At 42.8% G+C, this 19,527-nt stretch overlaps 1 protein-coding gene across 2 annotated transcripts in view; it reads left to right on the top strand.

Moving 5' to 3' along the window:
* The window catches only part of LOC121582576 (carbonic anhydrase-related protein 10), a 311,162-nt gene that overhangs the window by 283,650 nt on the left and 7,985 nt on the right, over positions 1 to 19,527 (top strand). For both annotated transcript variants that reach the window (XM_041898596.2, XM_041898680.2), the window contains 2 exons: positions 532 to 717; positions 16,701 to 16,796. In XM_041898596.2, coding sequence (XP_041754530.1) covers positions 532 to 717; positions 16,701 to 16,796 — 282 coding nt within the window. The remainder of the gene's footprint in view (positions 1 to 531; positions 718 to 16,700; positions 16,797 to 19,527) is intronic.

Genomic DNA, 19,527 nt, shown 5'->3' on the forward strand with positions numbered 1-19,527 from the left:
TCGTTATCCACCGCATTTCCCCTTAAAGCCTCTGATCCAATGAATTCGGAGCTGATTCCGACTGGCTCAGTCTTTGAAGCTGTACTCTTCTTGTGTTCTCTGTCGTTATCGTCCTCCTCCACTCTCATTCCACATCTCTTTTGTACGTTGAAATGTTGCTATTGCAGATAACATTGTCTCTCGTATTTAGCACTTAAAGGCATTGAGATTGTTGCTCAGTCAATCACAGAAGTGCCTGTGAATAGTGTAGATTAGAATAAGTTGTTGTGTTATGGGAACAATGAGAAGACATGCGAGGAAAACAGGCCTGTCTCTATACAGCAGTATAGCACATACAGTACAAGACGTGGAACCACGAGGTTGTTGGTTCAAGTATTTGGGGTCATTCCACTGTTAACCCTCTGAACAGGGCTGCTCTGTTAGCAGCTCCGCCTACAGACTTCTCATGGGGGTCCTTTACAATGTGATTTTCAAACTTAGTTTATTAATCGAATATTGAATCTGATCGTTCTTTCTTGTTTCTGTCCTCAGGTGGGCGGGACCATGTACAACACGGGTCGCCACGTCTCACTGCGAATGGACAAGGAGCACCTGGTGAACATCTCCGGTGGACCAATGACGTACAGCCACCGCCTGGAGGAGATCCGGCTGCACTTCGGGAGCGAGGACGGACAGGGCTCTGAACACCTGCTCAACGGACAAGCCTTTTCAGGAGAGGTACTAGGGCAAGGGAACTCACAACCAGAACTAGAACACTCCCGACTCCGGATCACACGTGCCCCCTTTGGCGCCGGGGTTTTAAACCTCGTCCCTTTCTGTCCCTCTCTATCTATCTCCCGATCTGTACCTTCATCTGTCCTATCGTAACAACAATAAAGATACGTAAGGGGATCAGATCTCCAATCTCCCTTAAAAAAAAAAAAACGGAATCAGGAGTAGGATTTGAACCAGAATAAGTAGAATTAGAAAAACGTTGTTGTCATCCAGCATCATTGATAGGATTTAGATGAGATCCAGCAGACAAGATCTTAATAAGCGGTGTGTTTTAAAGAGGCTTCCAATCCGCTCCCGTAGCCTTGATCATTTCACTAACTACTGAGTCACTCACCACACGCTTGGCACGGCGCAGCCATCCATCCCAGCCATAATAACAATAACAAATTTGTGGGTTAACAGAAACATTTCGGGCATGACAGGAAAAGTCATTATATTATAATAATTTATTCTCCCACTGAGGCTGGAGAAAATCCTAATAAAACAAGTGTTGATTGTCCGATGGGGCTCGGGGGGGGTGTGATCTGAGTAGGGGGAGGTTAGCATCGCTCCCCGCTCACTGTTTACCGTATTGTTGTTTCCTCGCCGCGGCGCCAGCGTCTCCACAGCTCCGAGGGATTTGTTTTCATTCCATGCGTTACTACAGAACAGAAGAGAACAGTAGTTGCTGGCGGGTCTTTGTTTGGTCCGTGTTGTGTTTTAGGAGGTGTTTGGAGCGCAGGCGAGAGAGAGGGCTCTGGAGAGATCTGGAGAGGAGCGTTGGATAGTTGGGTGTTGTGATCTGAAAAGGCAATGTTCTCTAACTGAAGTGTAACAAGGGGAGGAAGAGAGTGGATGGCCTACTCAGTAGCAGTGTGGTAGAAAATTAAATGGCGTGTGGTTAAATTAGCTCACTCATCCCCTCTCCTCCCCCCTGTAAGTCTTCTGAATTCATTTTAACAGGATTCGATGTTATCCTGACAATTGACAGTATGCTGTACATGGGTTGAGTTAGCATGACATGTGGTACCACAGCACAGCAGTGGAATGTGTAACATTCTACAAATTAAACCTCAAAGCCAGAGAGAGAGAGAGAGAGAGAGAGAGAGAGAGAGAGAGAGAGAGAGAGAGAGAGAGAGAGAGAGAGAGAGAGAGAGAGAGAGAGAGAGAGAGAGAGAGAGAGAGAGAGAGAGAGAGAGGAAGGTAGCACAGATTCCCACATCTTGTTCCTTCTGACGTGTTGCTCGATTGCCGTCCACAAAAACACCAATTACACCCCCACCCTCCACCTACCCCTAACTCCCCACTCCCCACCCGCCCATCCCTCCTGAAACCAAAGCCATGACTTCAAGCTCCAGCAGCAGGCTTCAAAATGGAAATGGAAATAATGTTATTTTGGCTGGCTGTGCGTGCATCCTTGCAATGAGAACAAAGAGAAAAAATAATCAAACTTAAAAAGCAAAACATCTGAAATACCCTTCCGTGGGAGAGAGGAGGGGTAGAGCTGGATAGAGGGATGAGATATTTGTTGCATTTAAAGGCATTAACTCTCCAAATGTATGCTTTTACAACTCCATCTCGCTTTCTTCCTCTCATTTGTTAAGGCTCTGAGAAAATGGCGTACGTTTGACTGGTGTTGTTTTTTTGGGGTCTACCGTTCTCAGATCCTATCTGTAAAAAATCCCCCCCGACACCTCTGGGCTAATATCATGCATGTGCTGTTCTACTCTGTTTCCCCAGAGTGCCCTCACAGTCACTCCGAAAATGAAACACCTTGGACTTAATACGTGCTATGATATTCCAGGTATTATTCTAAGACAAATCTGGTTTCTCACATTTCGCTATAAGCCCTTTGATTTTCCACCTCACATGCAAGGTGTCGGAGACCTATAATCTGTAGGGTGATATGAAACAGCCTGACACTAAGTCTTGACAGTATAACATTAGCGTATAGGCTAAAGGTGTATGTGAGTGGCTATACACGGAGTGCACAAAACATTAAGAACACCTTCCTAATATTGAGTTGCACCCCCCAGTTGCAGCCCCCCACCAATGTTCCCGCTAAGCTGCCCGTGCGCGCAGCTCCTGCTGGACTACCGCACAGAAGAAATGTCAGCCTGCGCAGAAAAGCAAGAGATTAAACTTCAATCAACTTTCAAGTGTTTTCCCCCTTAGTTAACACTATCAGCGTTTTCCTTTACTGTGGGTATTGTGGTCGAATCAACGCAATATTAGCCACTTTCAATGCAACATACAGAAACAAAACAAACTATGCAAGACTTAGTATGAACAGGTTAATGTCAAGCCCTGCATGTTTTTTTCAAAAGTCTCATGGAATGTAGGCCTTCATTGAACACCACACATTGGCTGCTACTGTAGGCTGAATGATAGAACAGCTATTTCCATGTGAAAATGCTATGGGATGCATTTTCTCCATTGTGTTTGATGGTAGGCCACTCTGATAGGCCTATATTATGATCAAATAGCCACAGTAGCCTACTTGACCACTGTTAAAACTGTGACTAAAAGCGATTACAGCCTCAGTGTTTGCGCTCAGCAGACCTGAAATTTGCTCAGAGCTTAACATTTTTTGAGGGAACATTGCCCCCCACATAACCCGTTCAAAGGTACTTAAGTATTTTGTCTTGCCCATTCACCCTTTGAATGGCACACATACACAATCCATGTCTCAATTCGCTCAAAGGCTTAAAAATCCTTCTTTAATTGATTTGAGTGCTGTTTTTTATATAGTGTTTCATCAGGTTTTCTATCATGTTTCTTTTTTTTTTTTCACCTTTATTTAACCAGGTAAGCCAGTTGAGAACAAGTTCTCATTTACAACTGCGACCTGGCCAAGATAAAGCAAAGCAGTGCGATAAAAACAACAACAACACAGAGTTACATGTGGGATAAAACAAAACGTACAGTCAATAACACAACAGAAAATATATATACAGTGTGTGCAAATGTAGTAAGTTATGGAGGTAAGGCAATAAATAGGCCATAGTGCAAAATAATTACAATTATAATTTAGTATTAACACTGGAATGATAGATGTGCAGAAGATGATGTGCAAATAGAGATACTGGGGTGCAAATGAGCAAAATAAATAACAATATGGGGATGAGGTAGTTTGGTGGGCTAATTTCAGATGGGCTGTGTACAGGTGCAGTGATCGGTAAGCTGCTCTGACAACTGATGTTTAAAGTTAGCGAGGGAGATAAGTGTCTCCAGCTTCAGAGATTTCTGCAGTTCGTTCCAGTCATTGGCAGCAGAGAACTGGAAGGAATGGCAGCCAAAGGAGGTGTTGGCTTTGGGGATGACCAGTGAGATATACCTGCTGGAGTGCATACTACGGGTGGGTGTTGCTATGGTGACCAATGAGCTAAGATAAGGCGGGGAATTGCCTAGCATTGATTTATAGATGACCTGGAGCCAGTGGGTTTGGCAATGAATATGTTGTGAGGGCCAGCCAACAAGAGTGTACAGGTCACAATGGTAAGTAGTATATGGGGCTTTGGTGACAAAACGGATGGCACTGTGATAGACTACATCCAATTTGCTGAGTAGAGTGTCGGAGGCTATTTTGTAAATGACATCGCCGAAGTCAAGGATCGGTAGGATAGTCCGTTTTACGAGGTCATGTTTGGCAGCATGAGTGAAGGAGGCTTTGTTGCGAAATAGGAAGCCAATTCTAGATTTAACTTTGGATTGGAGATGCTTAATGTGAGTCTGGAAGGAGAGTTTACGGTCTAACTGTTCCATAACTGTTCCAGATGTTGAGAATTGTCACTTTCCTTTTTCCTCAATTTGAATCTCAGAGTTGAGAGAGAGAGAAGCACCAGCGTGTGTGAGGGAGAGAGAGAGAGAGAGAGAGAGAGAGAGAGAGAGAGAGAGAGAGAGAGAGAGAGAGAGAGAGAGAGAGAGAGAGAGAGAGAGAGAGAGAGAGAGAGAGAGAAGCAGAGAGAGAGAGAGAGAGAGACAGAGAGAGAGAGAGAGAGAGAGCAGAGAGAGAGAGAGAGAGGGAGGAGAAGCACCAGTGAGAGAGAGAGAGAGAGAGAGAGAGAGAGAGAGAGAGAGAGAGAGAGAGAGAGAGAGAGAGAGAGAGAGAGAGAGAGAGAGAGAAAGAGTGAAATAGAGGAGAAGCACCAGCGAGAGAGACACTAACAGACCCCACAGAGCCCCAGGACAACAACAACAACACAATTAGACCCAACCAAATCATGAGAAAACAAAAAGAGAATTACTTGACACATTGGAAATAATTAACAAAAAAACAGAGCAAACTAGAATGCTATTTGGCCCTAAACAGAGAGTACAAAGTGGCAGAAAACCTGACCATTGTGACTGACCCAAACTTAAGGAAAGCTTTGACTATGTACAGACTCAGTGAGCATAGCCTTGCTATTGAGAAAGGCCGCTGTAGGCAGACCTGGCTCTCAAGAGAAGACAGGCTATGTGCACACTGCCCACAAAATGAGGTGGAAACTGAGCTGCACTTCCTAACCTCCTGCCAAATGTATGACCATATTAGAGACACATATTTCCCTCAGATTACAGAGATCCACAAAGAATTTGAAAACAAACCCAATTTTGATAAACTCCCTTATCTACTGGGAGAAAAACCACAGTGTGCCATCACAGCAGCAATATTTGTGACCTGTTGCCACAAGAAAAGGGCAACCAGTGAAGAACAAACAACCCATATTTATGTTTATTTATTTTCCCATTTGTACATTAACTATTTGCACATTGTTACAACACTGTATACAGTGGGGGAAAAAAGTATTTAGTCAGCCACCAATTGTGCAAGTTCTCCCACTTAAAAAGATGAGAGAGGCCTGTAATTTGCATCATAGGTACACGTCAACTATGACAGACAAATTGAGAAAAAAAAATCCAGAAAATCACATTGTAGGATTTTTAATTAATTTATTTGCAAATTATGGTGGAAAATAAGTATTTGGTCACCTACAAACAAGCAAGATTTCTGGCTCTCACAGACCTGTAACTTTAAGAGGCTCCTCTGTCCTCCACTCGTTACCTGTATTAATGGCACCTGTTTGAACTTGTTATCAGTATAAAAGACACCTGTCCACAACCTCAAACAGTCACACTCCAAACTCCACTATGGCCAAGACCAAAGAGCTGTCAAAGGACACCATAAACAAAATTGTAGACCTGCACCAGGCTGGGAAGACTGAATCTGCAATAGGTAAGCAGCTTGGTTTGAATAAATCAACTGTGGGAGCAATTATTAGGAAATGGAAGACATACAAGACCACTGATAATCTCCCTCGATCTGGGGCTCCACACAAGATCTCACCCCGTGGGGTCAAAATGATCACAAGAACGGTGAGCAAAAATCCCAGAACCACACGGGGGGACCTAGTGAATGACCTTCAGAGAGCTGGGACCAAAGTAACAAAGCCTACCATCAGTAACACACTACGCCGCCAGGGACTCAAATCCTGCAGTGCCAGACGTGTCCCCCCTGCTTAAGCCAGTACATGTCCAGGCCCGTCTGAAGTTTGCTAGAGTGCATTTGGATGATCCAGAAGAGGATTGGGAGAATGTCATATGGTCAGATGAAACCAAAATATAACTTTTTGGTAAAAACTCAACTCGTCGTGTTTGGAGGACAAAGAATGCTGAGTTGCATCCAAAGAACACCATACCTACTGTGAAGCATGGGGGTGGAAACATCATGCTTTGGGGCTGTTTTTCTGCAAAGGGACCAGGACGACTGATCTGTGTAAAGGCAAGAATGAAAGGGGCCATGTATCGTGAGATTTTGAGTGAAAACCTCCTTCCATCAGCAAGGGCATTGAAGATGAAACGTGGCTGGGTCTTTCAGCATGACAATGATCCCAAACACACCGCCCGGGCAACGAAGGAGTAAGAAGCATTTCAAGGTCCTGGAGTGGCCTAGCCAGTCTCCATATCTCAACCCCATAGAAAATCTTCGGAGGGAGTTGAAAGTCCGTGTTGCCCAGCGACAGCCCCAAAACATCACTGCTCTAGAGGAGATCTGCATGGAGGAATGGGCCAAAATACCAGCAACAGTGTGTAAAAACCTTGTGAAGACTTACAGAAAACGTTTGACCTGTGTCATTGCCAACAAAGGGTATATAACAAAGTATTGAGAAACTTTTGTTATTGACCAAATACTTATTTTCCTCCATAATTTGCAAATAAATTCATAAAAAATCCTACAATGTGATTTTCTGGAGAAAAAAAAATCTCATTTTGTCTGTCATAGTTGACATGTACCTATGATGAAAATTACAGGCCTCTCTCATCTTTTTAAGTGGGAGAACTTGCACAATTGGTGACTGACTAAATACTTTTTTCCCCCACTGTATATACATAATATGACATTTGAAATGTCTTTATTCTTTTGGAACTTCTGAGTGTAATGTTTACTGTTAATATTTATTGTTTATTTCTACTTCCCTTGCTTTGGCAATGTTAACATACGTTTCCCATGCCAATAAAGCCCTTAAATTGAAATTGAATTGAAAAATTGAGAGAGATGGAGAGAGAGATGGAGAAAGAGAGAGAGAGAGACAGAGAGAGAGAGAGCGAGGAGCATCAGCAAGAGAGAGAGAAACAAAGTCTTGTTGGTGGTTATGTCGAGTTCCCCCTGCCAGGCCTGACTCTGTGGCAGTGGTCAGGGGCTGATTGCTCTGTGCTGTGCCACACCGTGGTTTTCTGTGTTAGCTTTATTATACTACGGCCCAATTCATCCAGAGCAAGGGGAGGAGGGAGAGTCATTTCCAGAGGAGAAGGAAGAGGGTGGGGGGAGGGGTAGAGGGGAGAGTCAGTTCCAGAGGAGGAAGAGAGTCAGTTCCAGAGGAGGAGGAAGACGGAGGAGGGAGAGTCAATTCCAGCCCAGCGACTTTCACTCTCCCTGTTAGCACTGTCCACCTCTATTCCGCTATCGACTTGCTGTCTTCATATTTCACCAACCCGGGCATAGCCCAGCCATCACACCATAAAGAGCCTGTCAGAGTCCCACTCCAGGGCAACCCTGTCTGGGCACGCAACCCTGACACCTCCCTCTCCCTCTCGCTCTCGCTCTCGCTCTCGCTCTCCCTCTCGCTCTTGCTCTCGCTCTCGCTCTCGCTCTCCCTCTCCCTCTCCCTCTCCCTCTCAGCCCTGACAGAGTCTCTCTGGCCCTCATCATAACAGTCAACATGCAGAACACCTCCAGTCCTGTGGGGTTATAGTGAGAAAGTAATGGCTGGTGACCGGAACATCACAACTTTCTGTTTCTGTGCCATTGTTGTTATATTGCTCTTTCACCTTTGTCTGTTTCTCACCCCTTTTACTCTTTCTCTCTCATTCATTACTACTTTCCCTCTGTCTGTGTGTTTCTCTTGGCAGTCTCTGTTATGTAACTCCTCTACGGGCTCACCTAGGCCTTCGCCTCTCGCCATCTAAGCTTTCTCCTGATGGGGGGAGTTGGGGAGCTTCTGTTTCCCCACCCTCCCTCTCTCTTTCACAACATGCCAACCTAATCCCTTCCCCTTGCCTTGATTACCTTTATAGACGAGCTGTCGCTCAGTGGCTCCCCGTTAGAGTTCTGCATAATTACTATCCTTGTTTATATTGCTGCCTCCCAGGGAAGGGGGAGACAGATGGAGAAAGATGTGGAAAAAATGTCAGCTTCTCAATTTAATCAGATATGATTGATTAATTTGTAGTTAAGATAATATAGATAGTTAAATTGAAATAGATAGGTACTGAACACAAATGTAAAGTGTTGGTCCCATGTTACATGAACTGAAATAAAAGAGCTCAGAAATGTTACACACGCACCAAAAACGTATTTCTCTCACATTTTGTACACTAATTTGTTTATATCCCTGTTAGTGAGCATTTCTCCTCTGTCAAGATAATCCATCACCTGACAGGTGTGGCATATCAAGAAGCTGATTAAACATCATTACACAGGTGCACCTTTTGCTGGGGACAATAAAAAGCCACTCTAAAATGTGCAGTTTTCTCAAACAACACAATGCCACAGATGTCTCAAGTTTTGAGGTAGCGTGCAATTGGCATGCTGACTGCAGGAATGTCCACCAGAGCTGTTGCCAGATAATTTAATGTTAATTTCTCTACAATATGCCGCCTCCAACGTTGTTTTAGAGAATTTGGCAGTACGTCCAACCGGCCTCACAACCGCAGACCACGTGTAACCACAGCAGCCCAGGACCTCCACATCCAGCTTCTTCTATTTCTGTCTGTAATAAAGCCCTTTTGTGGGCAAAAACTGATTCTGATTGGCTGGGCCTGACTTCCCTGTGGGTGGGCCTAATTAATTTATTTCATTTGACTGATTTCCTTATATGAATTGTAACTCTGTAAAATCGTTGAAATTGTTGCATGTTGCGTTTATATTTTTGTTCAGTATAATATGACATCCTGTATCCAAACGTATTGTACTAGCCCATAAGTGGTTTACTCTGTATGGTGTGATGGAAGATGGAAGGAGTCTGAAAATTTGAGAAATTATTAAATTAGAAAAGGGTATTTAGTCAAATTCAATTCAATAGAATTAGAATTCTATAACAGAGGCACATTGTCATCATTGTGTAACTAGAATTCCTCCTGAGTCATACACATACACTATATAAACAAAAGTGTGTGGACAATATCCACCAATATCCAGCAACTTCGTACAAATCAAATCAAATCAAATTGTATTTGTCACATGCACCGAATACAACAGGTGTAGACCTTACAGTGAAATGCTCACGTACAAGCCCTTAACCAACAATGCAGTTTCAAGAAAGAATATCAAAAAAAATTCACACAAAAAAAGACAATATAAAATAATACGAAATAAAAGTAACAAATAATTAAAGAGCAGCAGTAAAAATAACAATAGCGAGGCTATATACAGGGGGTACCGGTACCGAGTCAATGTGCGGGGGCACCGGTTGGTCAAGGTAATTGAGGTAATATGTACATGTAGGTAGAGTTATTAAAGTGACTACGCATAGATAATAAACAAACAGTAGCAGCGATAAAAGTGTGTGTGTGGGGGGGGCAATGCAAATAGTCTGGGTAGCCATTTGATTAGATGTTCAGGAGTCTTATGGCGGGGGTAGAAGCTGTTTAGAAGCCTCTTGGACCGAGACTTGGCGCTCCGGTACCGCTTGCCATGTGGTAGCAGAGAGAACAGTCTATGACTAGGGTAGCTGGAGTCTTTGACAATTTTTAGGGCCTTCCTCTGACACCGCCTGGTATAGAGGTCCTGGATGGCAGGAAGCTTGGCCCCAGTGATGTACTAGGCCATACGCACTACCCTCTGTAGTGCCTTGCGGTCGGAGGCCAAGCAGTTGCCATACCAGGCAGTGATGCAACCAGTCATGATGCTCTCGATGGTACAGCTGTAGAACCTTTTGAGGATCTGAGGACCCATGCAAAATCTTTTCAGTCTCCTTAGGGAGAATAGATTTTGCGTGCCCTCTTCACGACTGTCTTCGTGTGCTTAGACAATGTTAGTTTGTTGGTGATGTGGACACCAAGGAACTTGAAGGTCTCAACCTGCCCCACTACAGCCCCGTCAATGAGAATGGGGGCGTGCTCGGCCCTCTTCTTTTTCCTGTAGTCCACAATCATCTCTTTTGTCTTGATCACATTGAGTGAGAGGTTGTTGTCCTGGCACCACACGACCAGGTCTCTGACCTCCTCCCTATACGCTGTCTCGTCGTTGTCGGTGATCAGGCCTACCAATGTTGTGTCATTCGTAAACTTAATGATGGTGTTGGAGTCGTGTCTGGCCATGCAGTCGTGAGTGAATAGAGAGTACAGGAAGGGACTGAGCACGCACCCCTGAAGGGTGTGGTGTACTCCTCAATGCCATCGGAAGAATCCCGGAACATATTCCAGTTTCTGCTAGCAAAACAGTCCTGTAGCTTGTAAGCAGGAATTAGGAGGATATAATTATGGTCAGATTTGCCAAATGGAGGGCGAGGGAGAGCTTTGTATGCATCTCTGTGCGTAGAGTAAAGGTGGTCTAGTTTTTTTCCCTCTAGTTGCACATTTAATATGCTGGTAGAAATGAGGTAAAACGGATTTAAGTTTCCCTGAATTAAAGTCCCTGGCCACTAGGAGCGCATTTAACATGCATTTAACATCCTGGTAGAAATGAGGTAAAACAGATTTAAGTTTCCCTGAATTAAAGTCCCTGACCACTAGAATTAGCGTTTTCCTGTTTGCTTATGGCCGTAGACAGTTCATTGAGTGTGGTCTTAGTCCCAGCATCGGTTTGTGGTGGTAAATAGACAGCTACGAAGAATATAGATGAAAACTATCTTAGTAGATAGTGTGGTCTACAGCTTATCATGAGATAATCTACCTCAGGCTAGCAAAACCTCGAGACTTCCTTAGATATCGTGCACCAGCTGTTGTTTACAAATATACATAGACCGCCAGCTGTATGTTATTAATGTCTTCATTCAGCCACGACTCGGTGAAACATAAGATATTACAGTTTTTAATATCCCGTTGGTAGGATATACGTGCTTGTAGTTCGTCCACTTTATTATCAAGCGATTGTAAGTTGGCCAATAGTATCGATGGCAAAGGCAAATTAGCCACTCGTCGCCGGCTCCTTACCAGGCACCCCAATCTCCTTCCAGCTAAATCTCCTTTTCTTTCTACTGCGAATGACGGGGATGAGGGCCCTGTCGGGTGTCTGGATCAAATCCCTCTCGTCTGACTCATTAAAGAAAAATTATTCGTCCAGTTCAAGGTGAGTAATCGCTGTTCTGATGTCCAGAAGCTATTTTCGGTCATAAAAGATGGTAGCAGCAACATTATATACAAAATAAGTAACAAACAATGCGAAAAAACACACAAAATAGTATGTTTGGTTAAGAGTCCATAAAACAGAAGCCATTCCCTCCGGCGCCATTGAGTTCAATGCTGTTTCATTGAGTTCAATGCTGTTGTTCCACTCCATTGAAGAGGAGTGGAACAACATTCTACAGGCCACAATCAACAGCCTGAACAGCTCTATGCGAAGAAGATGTGTCATGCTGCATGAGGCTTCTGATCCACACCCCTACCTTTTTTTGCTATATATACAAAAGTATGTCGACACCCCTTGAAATTAGTGGATTCGGCTATTTCAGTTGCACCCGTTGCTGACAGGTGTATAAAATCAAGCACACAACCATGCAATCTCCATAGACAAATGGCCTTACTGAATAGCTCAGTGACTTTCAACGTGGCACCGTCATAGGACGCCACCTTTCCAACAAGTCAGTTCGTAAAATTTATGTTGTACATTTCTGCTGTTATTGTGAAGTGGAAACATCTAGGAGCAACAACGGCTCAGCCGCAAAGTGGTAGGCAAGACAAGCTCACAGAAAGGGACCGCCGAGTGCTGAAGCACGTAGCGTGTAAAAATCACTACCGAGTTCCAAACTGCCTCTGGAAGCCACGTCAGCACAATAACTGTTTGTCTGGAGCTTCATGAAATGGGTTTCCATGGCTGAGCAGCCGCACATGAGCCTAAGATCACTATGCACAATGCCAAGCATCGGCTGGAGTGGTGTAAAGCTTGCCGCCATCGGACTCTGGAGCAGTGGAAACGAGTTATCGGGAGTGATGAATCACACTTCACCATCTGGCAGTCCGACGGACTGGGAATCTGGATTTGGCGGATTCCAGGAGAACGCTACCTGCCTAAATGCAGGGTGCCAAATGTAAAGTTTGGTGGAGGAGGAATAATAATGTTCTGGGGCTGTTTTTCATGGTTCGGGCTAGGCCCCTTAGTTCCAGTGAAGGAAAATCTTAACGCTACAGCATACAATGACATTCTAGAGAATTCTGTGCTTCCAACTTTATGGCAACAGTTTGGGGAAGGCCCTTTCCTTTTTCAGCATGCACCAAGCGAGGTCCATACAGAAATAGTTTGTCGAGATCGGTGTGGAAGAACTTGACTGGCCTGCACAGAGCCCTGACCTCAACCCCATCAAACACCTTCGGGATGAATTGGAACGCCGACTGCGAGTCTGGCCTAATCACCCAACATCAGTGCCCGACCTCACTAATGCTCTTGTTGCTGAATGTAACCAGGTCACTGCAGCAATGTTCCAACATCTAGTGGAAAGCCTTCCCAGAATAGTGGAGGCTGTTATAGCAGCAAAGGGGGGACCAACTCTATATTAATGTCCATGATTTTGGAATCACTCTAAACCCTTTAAAGGTTAGAAACAACTAGAGACTCAGACAACAACACAGACTCAAGGTCCAGCAACAATATCACTAACTCAAGAAAGACTGAGGAGAGGTCAGGGAGAATGTATGGGGTAGAATACACTTTGTTTCTCTGCAAATGTACAGCATATTTACCACATCTTTCTGCAAAGTTCAAGTGAAGTAGAAAACATGTGAAGTAACAGTAGGGGATGGTGGGGTAATTTTAGCCAGGGTTAGTTGAGCAACCCCTTGTTTCTAGGAAACCATACACAAATTGAATCATGTGACCAAATATTTAGGAAGAGTTCATAATTTAATGGAGTCTGTGAAGGAAGAAACCACATGGAAAAAGCCCAAGTTAGGTCCAAAAAATTGATTTTCACCAAGTCAAATTAATTTATTGTGTTATTGGTGTCATGGTGCTTGTATCTAAACCAAAGGAGATACTTTTAAGATTGTTTTATACATCAGTTGGGGTCTCTATAAGCTGCAATTGAGGTCCTAAACCTAGCATGAAAGTGCATCCTTGTAGCTGTGTGGGCTAATATAGTCAAAATGTTTGCCTTGGGGTAAGTTGAGCCAATGGCCACCATGCCCCATACAAATTATGATTACATTTCAACAGGTGTAGACTAACAGTGAAATGCTTACTTACGGGTCCTTTTCCAACAATGCAGAGTTAAAGATAAAAAAAAAAATACATGTAAATAGTGACGTTGAGCCAATGGCCGCCATACAAATGATGATTACATTGTGTATTTTTATGCATATTATGCATAGTATTTTATGTTTCATGCATATGAACTATAGATAGTGCATTTTTATTGATACGGAGCGGACATCATCATGACCCGTGTATATAGCCCCCCTTGAGGTTCCTGAGAGAGCAGACAAGGAAGTGAGAGAAGGGAAGTAGTCTATTGGAGCAGCAGCAAGGGATGAACAAAAAGTCTGAGCTTGGTAAACATATCAAGAATTTTGCGGACCAGTTTCATGGGCTTAATAACCTCAAATGCAGAAAACTTGCCTATGAATTGGCACATCGAAACAAAATCCCTGTCCCAGACAACTGCTCAAGAAAAATAAGGGTAAGTGATATTGAACAGAGAGATTTACAGTGCCTTCAGAAAGTATTCATACCCCTTTACTTGTTCCACATTTTGTTGTGTTACAGACTGAATTCAAAATGGATTAAATTGATTGTTTTCTCTCACCCATCTACACACAATACCCCATAATGACAAAGTGAAAACATGTTTTTAGAAATTCTTGCAATTTTATTGAAAATAAAATACAGAAATATCTCCTTTACATAAGTAATGGCACCCCTGAGTTAGAATAACCTTTAGCAGCGGTTACAGCTGTGAGTCTTTGTGGGTAAGTCTCTAATGGCTTTGCACACCTGTATTGTACAATATTTGCATATTATGCTTAGCTCTATTCTGTTGATTTTTTACCATAAAGAAAATCCTTAGCCCTTGCCGATAATAAGCATTCCCATAACATGATGCAGCCATCACCATGCTTGAAAATATATAGAGTGGTACTCAGTGATGTGTTGTGTTGGATTTGCCCCAAACATAACACTTTGTATTCAGAACAAAAAGTTAATTGCTTTGCCACCTTTTTTGCAGTATTATTTTAGTGCCTTGTTGCAAACAGGATGCATTTTTTGGAATATGTTTTATTCTGTACATGCTTCCTTCTGTTCCCTCTGTCAATTAGGTTAGTACTGTGGAGTAACTACAATGTTGTTGATCCATCCTAATTTTTCTCCTATCACAGCCATTAAACTCTGTAACTGTTTTAAAGTCACCATTGGCCTCATGGTGAAATCCCTGAGCGGTTTCCTTCCTCTCTGGCAACTGAGTACAAAGATACAGGAAGGACTCCTGTATCTTTGTAGTGACTGGGTGTAACGCCATCCAAAGTGTAATTAATAACTTCACCATGCTCAAAGGGATATTCAATGTATGCACTCAATAACTGTAAGTCGCTCTGGATGAGAGCGTCTGCTAAATGACTAAAATGTAATGTAATTATTGCACACAGAGTGAGTCCATGTGACTTGTTAAGCACATTTTTACTCTTGAACTTATTTAGGCTTTCCATAACAAAGGGGTTGAATATTTATTGACTCAATGCATTTCAGCTTTTCATAATTTTTTTGTAAAAAATTATTAAAAACATAATTCCAATTTGTCATTATGGGTATTGTGTGTAGGCCAGTGAAACAAAATAACAATTTAATCAATTTCAAATTCAGGCTGTAAGACAACAAAATGTGGAAAAAGTCAAGGGGTGTGAATACTTTCTGAAGGCACTATATTGTAGGCATTCGTTTAAGAAATACAATAAACCACACCCCATTCAATGAATTAAACTTTGACCTACCAGCACCATCACCCACTTTCACAGGACACCACCAACCACTTACCCCAAGGCAGCTCAACTTACCCTCTAGATGCAAGATGTGCCAAGAGACCACTTTTTTTGGACAAGCTATGTTTTCAAAACTGTTATATTTACATGAATACACAAAATACACAAATCCTGAAATATATGTAGATATCTTTGTTAGAAATAATACTAAGTTTCCCGTGATGTAGTGACGCTAAATATAAAAACTGGCTCAACCTACCCCACTCTCCCCTATTATGTGGAAACTTTTTCCACAGTTCCTGTCGGTTTCAAAGAAAACATAAGTGTGTCTGCTTGGTGAAAGAAAATGTGAGCATCTCTTTGAATTGTTGATGTTGTCGCAAGGTCACAAGTTGAGCTACCTGTGCATAGACACAGCCCACATAAACACATCATTAGGAACCTTTACTGACACCTTCATCAATACGACTTCAAAAGGCTTTAACAGTGGAAGCCAACCAACCCTAGTCTCTGGAGAGTTTGTAGGTGTGAAGGCGTTTGTTTAAAGGTGCAAAAACGTGATTTCCTTGTTTTTTTTAATTATATTTTAACACTATGAGGTCGAAGTAACACTCTGTAAGAGCTTTAAAAAATAAAATAAACGCCTTGAATTTCAGACCGTTTAGGTGGGATGAAATCACAATCTGATCAGAACATTCTGACCAATGACCAGTTACCTTTTATTTGCCTATGTATCCTCCTACTTTGAAGAGGTAAGCAGGGTAGACTCGAGTCTAGCTGATGCTATCTGCCAATCAGGGCTGTGTATGTAAATATATTTAAATTAGTATCAACACACCCACACGATCAGACAGAGAATTTCTATGGAAAAAGGCTAAGGTAAAAAAATAAAAAAATAAAAAAATAAAAAAAGATATTTTCATGAAATAAACACACACAGTTGGACACATATCGACGGACGCCAGTAAGACTAGCTGTCGCCATTGGCATCAGCTAATGAGGACCCCGTGTAGCTCAGTTGGTAGAGCATGGCACTTGCAACACCAGGGTTGTGGGTTCAATTCCCACAGGGGGCCAGTACAAAAATGAATGCACTCACTAACTGTAAGTCGCGCTGGGTAAGAGCATCTGCTAAATGACGTAAATGTAAATCAAACAGTGATAAAAAAAAATCTAAGGACTACATGGCTTTAAGACATACCTGACTCAGCACAATGTATTATGTGGAAAAAGGTGTGTTAGTGTGGGGCTTGACCAGAAGCTCCTCAAGACCAGACATTGCTACAGTCTATTTGTGCGAGGTCATTTTGTTGTATTCCTGACATTTGTTTTTTCATCTCCAGGTTCAACTTATACACTACAACCACGAGCTGTATACCAACTACACAGAGGCAGCCAAGAGCCCCAACGGACTGGTCATAGTGTCTATATTTATGAAGGTGCGTGTGACACTCTCACAACTCCAACCTTTGACCTCACAATGGGCATCAATGTGTCAATCGTGCTTGAATTTGTACATAAAGTCTTTGTATGAACGTTTGAAAAAATAAATAAATAGAGAATATCATGTAGCAAAGATAATTGTTTTCAAAGAAATTAAGGAGTGTGTTATAATCGAAGTTGTGAGTCGGCACCCGTAGATTTACTTGCAGGCTAATTAACTTGGCATAGAGTCACAGTGCATCATCCCACCAACAGCTCCAAGTACCAGAATGATAGTGTGATTATCCCTGTATTTGTTAGCTAGCTAGTGCTACGTTACTACTTGCTAATCCTTTGTGACGGCATCCAAATGGTCAGTTAAGAAGATCGCCCTGCTCTCAACCCCAAAATAAATAAATTACATAAATAGGGCCTCCAGAACAATTAGTCAGCCACTTATCCTGGGAGCTTAACGTTGTGTTCCCTGTGTGTGTCAGCTGGAGTGTGAGGTTGTGAAATAGCTTCGTTACTCTCTCTCGCTAGCTTTGTTACAGTGGGGGAAAAAAGTATTTAGTCAGCCACCAATTGTGCAAGTTCTCCCACTTAAAAAGATGAGAGAGGCCTGTAATTTTCATCATAGGTACACATCAACTGTGACAGACAAATTGAGATTTTTTTTCTCCAGAAAATCACATTGTAAGATTTTTAATGAATTTATTTGCAAATTATGGTGGAAAATAAGTATTTGGTCACCTACAAACAAGCAAGATTTCTGGCTCTCACAGACCTGTAACTTCTTCTTTAAGAGGCTCCTCTGTCCTCCACTCGTTACCTGTATTAATGGCACCTGTTTGAACTTGTTATCAGTATAAAAGACACCTGTCCACAACCTCAAACAGTCACACTCCAAACTCCACTATGGCCAAGACCAAAGAGCTGTCAAAGGACACCAGAAACAAAATTGTAGACCTGCACCAGGCTGGGAAGACTGAATCTGCAATAGGTAAGCAGCTTGGTTTAAATAAATACTCTGTGGGAGAAATTATTAGGAAATGGAAGACATACAAGACCACTGATAATCTCCCTCGATCTGGGGCTCCATGCAAGATCTCACCCCGTGGGGTCAAAATTATCACAAGAACGGTGAGCAAAAATCCCAGAACCACACGGGGGGACCTAGTGAATTACCTGCAGAGAGCTGGGACCAAAGTAACAAAGTCTACCATCAGTAACACACTACGCCGCCAGGGACTCAAATCCTGCAGTGCCAGACGTGTCCCCCTACTTAAGCCAGTACATGTCCAGGCCCGTCTGAAGTTTGCTAGAGTGCATTTGGATGATCCAGAAGAGGATTGGGAGAATGTCATATGGTCAGATGAAACCAAAATATAACTTTTTGGTGAAAACTCAACTCGTCGTGTTTGGAGGACAAAGAATGCTGAGTTGCATCCAAAGAACACCATACCTACTGTGAAGCATGGGGGTGGAAACATCATGCTTTGGGGCTGTTTTTCTGCAAAGGGACCAGGACGACTGATCCGTGTAAAGGAAAGAATGAATGGGGCCATGTATCATGAGATTTTTAGTGAAGACCTCCTTCCATCAGCAAGGGCATTGAAGATGAAACGTGGCTGGGTCTTTCAGCATGACAATGATCCCAAACACACCGCCCGGGCAACAAAGGAGTGGCTTCGTAAGAAGAATTTCAAGGTCCTGGAGTGGCCTAGCCAGTCTCCAGATCTCAACCCAATAGAAAATCTTTGGAGGGAGTTGAAAGTCCGTGTTGCCCAGCGACAGCCCCAAAACATCACTGCTCTAGAGGAGATCTGCATGGAGGAATGGGCCAAAATACCAGCAACAGTGTGTGAAAACCTTGTGAAGACTTACAGAAAACGTTTGACCTGTGTCATTGCCAACAAAGGGTATATAACAAAGTATTGAGAAACTTTTGTTATTGACCAAATACTTATTTTCCACCATAATTTGCAAATAAATTCATTAAAAATCCTTCAATGTGATTTTCTGGATTTTTTTTCTCATTTTGTCTGTCATAGTTGACGTGTACCTATGATGAAAATTACAGGCCTCTATCATCTTTTTAAGTGGGAGAACTTGCACAATTGGTGGCTGACTAAATACTTTTTCCCCCCACTGTATGTGGGCTTCTTGGGCTCGGCTCAAGGCTGTGGAATATCTTGTACTCTTTGTGCTACAGAAGTACTGTATAGTTCAGATGCAAGGCTATCAGCTAGCTACAGTAATTAGCTCCCTCATGTCGATGGCTCTGTCTGTCAGTCACACAGGAGGACATGGTGACCCAGGTCAAGCCTATTCCTCTCTGGTAGCCACTTACAGAGATGGGATAAAAGAGCTACAATCTCCTGAAGAAAATATGTGTTTGCTTTTGCTGTCGGAAATTTATTTTAGTGGTCATAGTAGTGGTAGAAGTTATAAAGTTATAATGTTGAGCACTCACCAAAATGTAATTAACTTTTTCATTGTATACCCCCCACACACACTCCCACCACTGTAACAGACAGAGAGGCAGGCCATTGAAAGGGATATGATAAAGGATCATCCGTCGTCCTCCGTCCTCCCACTCATCATGAAATCAATCAACACTTCACTCTCATCCTCTCTAGTCCCTCAGCCTGGCCCTCACTGGTAATGACTCCAAACTCCAGCCATCTTGAAGTAGCTTGTTTAACTAAGGCTCTCAGATGAGTCCCGTCTCATTGTTAAAGCCGC

Source organism: Coregonus clupeaformis, chromosome 1 (assembly GCF_020615455.1).
Source record: "Coregonus clupeaformis isolate EN_2021a chromosome 1, ASM2061545v1, whole genome shotgun sequence".
NCBI classification, from domain to species: Eukaryota; Metazoa; Chordata; class Actinopteri; order Salmoniformes; family Salmonidae; genus Coregonus; species Coregonus clupeaformis.